Source organism: Cebus imitator, unplaced genomic scaffold (assembly GCF_001604975.1).
Source record: "Cebus imitator isolate Cc_AM_T3 unplaced genomic scaffold, Cebus_imitator-1.0 Scaffold179, whole genome shotgun sequence".
Lineage (NCBI taxonomy): Eukaryota > Metazoa > Chordata > Mammalia > Primates > Cebidae > Cebus > Cebus imitator.
This window is the reverse complement of record NW_016107494.1, coordinates 2,656,564-2,663,267: the sequence shown is the minus strand read 5'-3', so window position 1 is coordinate 2,663,267 and position 6,704 is coordinate 2,656,564. Positions and strand designations below refer to the sequence as shown.

The 6,704-nt window shown below is 36.1% G+C and overlaps 1 protein-coding gene across 13 annotated transcripts in view; it reads right to left on the bottom strand.

The window, feature by feature from the left end:
* Window positions 1–6,704, bottom strand: part of ERC1 (ELKS/RAB6-interacting/CAST family member 1) — a 540,801-nt gene that overhangs the window by 301,556 nt on the left and 232,541 nt on the right. For 10 of the 13 annotated variants that reach the window (XR_001830105.2, XR_001830104.2, XR_005202929.1 and 7 more), the window contains one exon: window positions 1,140–1,151. The exons of the other annotated variants lie outside the window; for them this stretch is intronic. Coding sequence is in view for 7 of the 10 variants with exons in the window: in XM_017545489.2 (XP_017400978.1) it covers window positions 1,140–1,151 (12 nt within the window). In the remaining 3 variants the exon portion in view is untranslated. The remainder of the gene's footprint in view (window positions 1–1,139; window positions 1,152–6,704) is intronic. 13 annotated transcript variants of the gene reach the window in all.

Here is a 6,704-nt window from a genome sequence, read left to right as displayed (position 1 = left end):
CGGCTCACCGCAACCTCCGCCCCCTGGGTTCAGGCAATTCTCCTGCCTCAGCCTCCTGAGTAGCTGGGATTACAGGCATGTGCCACCATGCCCAGCTAATTTTTTTTGTATTTTTAGTAGAGATGGGGTTTCACCATGTTGACCAGGATGGTCTTGATCTCCTGACCTCGTGATCCACCCGCCTCAGCCTCCCAACGTGGGGGGCTAACTCTTTAACACATCCCAGTATAACCCATATGCTAGCTATGAGAGTCAAAGAGGTGCTTTTATAAAAAACAGCAAATGCATTAAAATGTATATATTATCATTATTATTATTAGGTAATTGCTAGGTAAAACACATCTGATATTAACAGGCTCATTTCTGAATCCTATCAGAAATCCTCACACTTTGTATTGCCATGACTCATGCAAAATAAAGAACTTTTTAAATGCAGATTTCTGATTGTTTTGTGCCACTTCTCTTACTATTTACTTACTACTGAAGAAGTTACTTAATGATCTGTGCACTTGTGCTTTTTCACCTAAAAAATGCAAATAGTTGCTGAGATGAACTGAAACAAAATATGTTCATGAACTGAAACAAAATATGTTCTACTACAGTGCCTCTGGCACATATAAGTAGCAGTAATGGTGGTTGTTTTTGCTATCACTAGCAGAATCACAAAATGAAACCAAAATTTAAAAGATGTAGGAGTGTATGTGTCTGAAGGGGAGTCTCAGTAAATGAAACTGTTTCTTCTATAAAACTACAGACAGTTGTGACTTTCCCTCCATCATTCTTGCTACGCTTTATCCTGCTTAACAGCCAGAATGTCTCTGTTGAATTTTTAATTAAATTAACACAGTATTTTCCCCCCTGCTCCTCATTCCTTTGATTGCTCTTTTCATCTCCACTTCTCTCTCAGTCAAAAAAGCTGGCCATCTGGCTCTTGATCTCTGATATTCACACTACCTTTCAAAGACAAAAATCTGAACCTACTCTTCTGATAAACCCAATACTCCTGACATTTTATAGCCACACCTAGATTTCTAGACAGCTCTCTCCTGGAATAAGTTCAGTTCCCGATAAGAATTCAAGGTAACGTTCACAAACAATGCTCAATCGCATAATCTTTGTTTTCATACAAGCATACTGACCTTGAGGTGAGACTGAAGGAAACAGCAAATCCAGGAAGAAAATGTGAAAGAGAAAGTTAGAAAGAATTAATAAGGACAATATTCAGAAATAATATTATTCATGGACATAGGCAAACATAATATGCAGGATTAGGGAAGAGAAGGAGTCACAAATTCTGCACAGTCACTAAAAAAACAGTTATTTCAGATTTTCAACTCTCAACAAATTTCTTATTAGATTACACCACTGTACTTTAATGAAAGTTTGTAAAGAAAAAAAATTTGTCTAAAATTTACCATTTCCTGGGACAGGAAAAAAAAACAAAACAATTTCTTCAACACTAAGAAAAATAGAGAAGTATAGGCATCTCATTCTCATTTAAGTAGTTAGAACTGGCATTAAGTAACTGCACAATTTTAGTCTACTTAGTTTTTTGTTTTGTTTTTTTAACTACTGAAGATTTATTTAAAGCACCTATAATAAGGAAATACGCTAATAACCAAGGCAAAGGGCTGCTTCAGCTCAGCGGGTTTTATGGGTTTCTGTGGCAGGAAAGACTGTCTGATGCAGTTTCCCAGCACTTGGCATGGGTTGTGAGCAGTTTCCTGCTGCAGCATCATAGGCTTTAGCTTGTCAGTCATTTTTTTTTTATTATTTTTTTAATTGTACTTTAAGTTCTGGGGTACATGTACAGATCTTGCAGGATTGTTGCATAGGTATACACATGCCATGGTGGTTTGCTGTCTCCATCCCTCCATCACCTATATCAGGTATTTCTCCCAGTGTTATCCCTCCCCAATCTCCCCAGCCCCCACTGTCTCTCCTCTAGGCCCCCAGTCCTCAACAGACCACAGTGTGTGATGTTCTCCTCCCCGTGGCCATGTGTTCTCATTGTTCAACACCCACTTATGAGGGAGAACATGCAGTGTTTGGTTTTCTGTTCCTGTTGTCAGTTTGCTGAGAACGATGGTTTCCAGAATCATCCATGTCCCTGAAAAGGACATGGACTCACCCTTTTCTCTGGCTGCATATGCCATGGTGTAGATGTGCAACATTTTCTTTATCCAGTCTATCCTTCATGGGTATTTGGGTTGGTTCCAGGTCAATGCTATTGTTTAGTGCCGCAATGAACACACGTGTGCATGTCTTTATAATAGAATGATTTATAATCCCTTGGGTATATACCCAGTAATAGGATTGCTGGGTCAAATGGAATTTCCATTTCTAGATCCTTGAGGAATCGCCACACTTAGTTATATAGACACCCACCTTTTAACTGACTATACCTTAACCAACCCATTCCATTAAAAGGGTCCAAGCTAATCAACAAAAGCAAAAGCAGAAAAACACAGCTTCTATACAGTTATATAGACACCCACCTTTTAACTGACTATACCTTAACCAACCCATTCCATTAAAAGGGTCCAAGCTAATCAACAAAAGCAAAAGCAGAAAAACACAGCTTCTATACACTATAGAACTCTAATCTACTTGGAATAACTTGAAATAATTTTCTCAAATGTTGAAACACAATTTTATCCTAATAACAACGAGTATTTCTCACTCCAGATCTTCCAAAATCCTCAAATGGTACAATCTAAAAGCAATAATGAAGAAGAATACACAGGTCTGTTTACATCAATTCATTTCCAATGCTGCTTAGCAGTAGGAGATGCAAAGCAGCCATGCTTAATATTCCTACATAGCATGTATCCCTTACAGTTCATGATTGCCTTTTACAACAAAAAGCAGTTTTTTGCTTTTTAAAAAGTAATCAGTTTCACTAAAATTAGTATAATCCTCCAAATAGGACTTCTAATGACCAGTACCATCTGGATTATCTTCACTGTCTAAATTTTACTTTAAAAATCCAAAACAAAATATTTATTTCTTGAATGCAAACACCATTTCCATTTATACTTTTATGTTTTCTAAAACTTAGTTATTTCTTGCAAAAGTATAATTCAGTACTTAAAACAAAGGTTCTAAAAAGCTATTGTGAGAATAAAAAAAGAAGGACAAGATTTGTTATAAGATGAAGAGATGAAAAACAGAAGCAAAATGACTTGCTCACAATCACATAGTGAGTGAGTGGCAGATCCAGAATAAGAATGTAGCAGCCGGGCACTGTGGCTCACACCTGTAATTCCAGCATTTTGGGAGGTCGAGGCACGCAGATCACCTGACATCAGGATTCAAGGCCAGCCTAGCCAGCTTTGTGAAACCCCGTCTCTACCAAAAACAGAAAAATTAGCCGGGCATGGTGGTGCACACCTGTAGTCTCAGCTACTCAGGAGGCTAAGGCAAGAGAATCGCTTGTACCTGGGAGGTGGAGGTTGCAGTGAGCAGAGACTGTACCACAGCACTCCAGCCTGGGTGACAGAGCGAAACTACGTCTCAAAAAGAATAAGAATGTAAGCCTGCTGACATCTCACCTGGGCACAATTTAAATGTTTTATGATGCTTCCTTAGGAATCTATAAAACTCCATGGAGTTTTATAGTTATACATCTATAACACAATGTAAAATGTAGACAATGTTCAAAGGCAGAAAAAACAATCTAAATGATTGCTCCCAATGATTTTTTTAATTTTATTGGTCATGACACAGGAAGTCAAAATAATTTTAGATGAACAGGGACATTAATTGAATCTCCTTTGTAAGGAAGCTTTTATATAACACATGGGTAAATCCATGGGAAAAAACTGAATGTATTCCTTCCAGAAAGCAACTTTAATTATTAATTTAATTTTTACCTATTTTATTACTCAGGAATCATATTTCACTTGAGCATCAAATTATAACTCTTTTTTGGGGGGGAGAGGACAGGGTTTCAACTGTCACCTAGACTAGAGTACAGTGGCACGATCTCAACTCACTGCAAACTCTACTTTCCAGACTCAAGTGATCCTCCCACCTCAGCCTCCCAAAGAGCTGGGATGACAAGCATGCACCACCACACCTGGCTAATTTTTGAATTTTTTGTAGAGACGAGGTTTCACCATGTGCCCAAGCTAGTCTTGAACTCCTGGGCTCAAGCAGTTCACCCACCTTGGCCTCCCAAAGTGTTAGGATTACAGGCATGAGCAACCACATCCGGCCAAACTATAACTCCTGGGAAATAACTTTGGGAGAAAAAAATCTGCACATCAAATTATATGTAATCCTAATATTTATACTTTTAGGTAAAACATTACAGTAGCCATTAAACACAGATTCCTGTAAGACCACAGGAACAAATTATATGGTGTGGTGCCCACAAGAAACTTTGGGAAGATAACCTAACAGAACTGACTACATAAAGCTTTATAACTTACTCTCCTTTTGAAGGAAATCAATGATATTGATCAAGGAGAAAGAAGAAACAAGCAGCTTCCCCAGAAAGCAAGCTGAAGCAAGCAGGATCAGACAAAGAACCAGTCATCTTCAGTTGTAATATGCTGGCATCTTTCTTTTCCTTTTCAGTATTTTCATTTTTTAAACATAGACCATTCTCCCTCAAGCAAGAACACACATTATATAATTACTCTGAGCCACCAACAGCAGCCCCAGTCATCTCTCTTCTACTCTAACCACATTAAGAGCATATTCTCTGACACTTTACTTCATGGACTGAAGATGCACATCCATAATTTTAAAAGTAAGAACTTTTTCTCTAAGAAGACACTTTCCTCATGAATTATACAGCAGTTTATGTCAAACTTCCATATGGCTTAATTTCTGTATCATAGATATTTGAAGACACAACAAATCAGTATTAATTCAAGATTTAAGGAAAAATATTTACAGGAATAAAGACTAAATACCTAGGTTTACATTTTCAGGTTATACTATGCAATAGATGCCTGAATATCATGTGATACTAACATAAAATATCATAAAGCCCATTTTTCCAATAAGATAGTCCAAAAAAAAACCATTTTGGGTCAACCTAAATAAACAAACTCAGGATACAGGTAAATCGGTCAGATATCTAATTTACAATATATAATAGTAAACACAATCATTTGGTTACTACATGTATATTTAAAATGGAATATATGACAAAACAATATTAATTTAGAAATACTATTTTCTTCTACTCCCACGTTCAACAAAACAATTTTATTCACTCTCTTTGAATGCATCCTTAACATCAATTCACCAATGATAGAAGATGCATCATGGTAAAAAGTATTTATATTACTGAGAAAAAAAAAAAGTTATACAATTAGATTACACCATGCCATTACTTGTATGTGTATCCAAATTTCACAGATGTTAAAATACAAAAACAAGGTCAGAATTGGTATTTCCTTGTGACAAAAAGGAGAAAGGGAAAGTTATCTACACTTCTGTTTAATCTATAAATCTAAAAGTAATTCGATTGAATTATATTAAATGGTATAAAAATATTTTAGGCATATAAATGTACTTACACTTTTATAGAAGGAAAAGCCTGTGTAAATATATATGTATGCATATATAAACATGTATATGTGTAAACATATTATGTACATATAAAAGAAATATAAAAATAATATTTTCAATATAATATCAAGGTATGGGAGAATACTGAATCTCTATCTTTTTAATTTCTAAAGAGTCTGAATATTATGGGTGATGGTAAGAAAAGGAAATCTGAGATGATCAGATAGCAGAATGAGAAAAGAGTGCTACTTCTATTTTTTAACGTATATATACATTGGTCTCTCAATAATGTACAGTCACAGCACAGAATGTATAGTTACTACTGGAAAAGCACATGAAAAGGAAAGAAAGATTACTACTGAAAGAAGGTCAGTCAAGTTTTCTTTAATCAGGTCAGATTCCCACAAACAGAAAAAGGGAACAAAAATTTTAGTCAAAAAAAAGAGTAAGAAAAGCAGGTAAGAAAAAGCATTCATCTTCTAAATTCAACTTCTATTTTCTAAGAAAATAGTAAATTCTTCTCAGGCTATCAAACCAAAAATTGGTAATATCATCCTATGAACTAGTTCAAGTTTGCCAACACATTTTAGCAGATTTATGAAAAATAAAAACCTCCATTTTCATTGTAAAAAATTGTAGGAACTACTTATAATATCTTTAAAAGAAAATTTAAAAACTCAAAATGCAATTATCTTTTCCCAAATGCCACCAGAAAAGTTCTCTTTCTCTTACACATACACACATGCAAATAACACTCCCAGATTAAAAATCACTACTGTCATGATAGAAAAATGACCCCATTCTTTGTGTTCAAACTCAGTTCACTCAACTAATTGATTTTTGATTCAGAGAAATACAAGATATCTCTCACTTACCAAAATAAAGTTAAAAGTTACTGCTTTGGCCAGGCACAATGGCTCACACCTTTAATCCCAGTACTTTGGGAGGCCGAGGCAGGTGGATCACCTGAGGTCGGGAGTTCAAACTTGGAGAAACCCCATCTCTACTAAAAATATAAAGTAGCCGGGTGTGGTGGCGCATGCCTTTAATCCCAGCTACTTGGGAGGCTAAGGCAGGAGAAATGCTTGAACCCAGGGGGTAGAGGTTGTAGTGAGCTGAGATTGAGCCACTGCACTCCAGCCTGGGCAACAAGAACAAAACTCCATCTCAAAAAA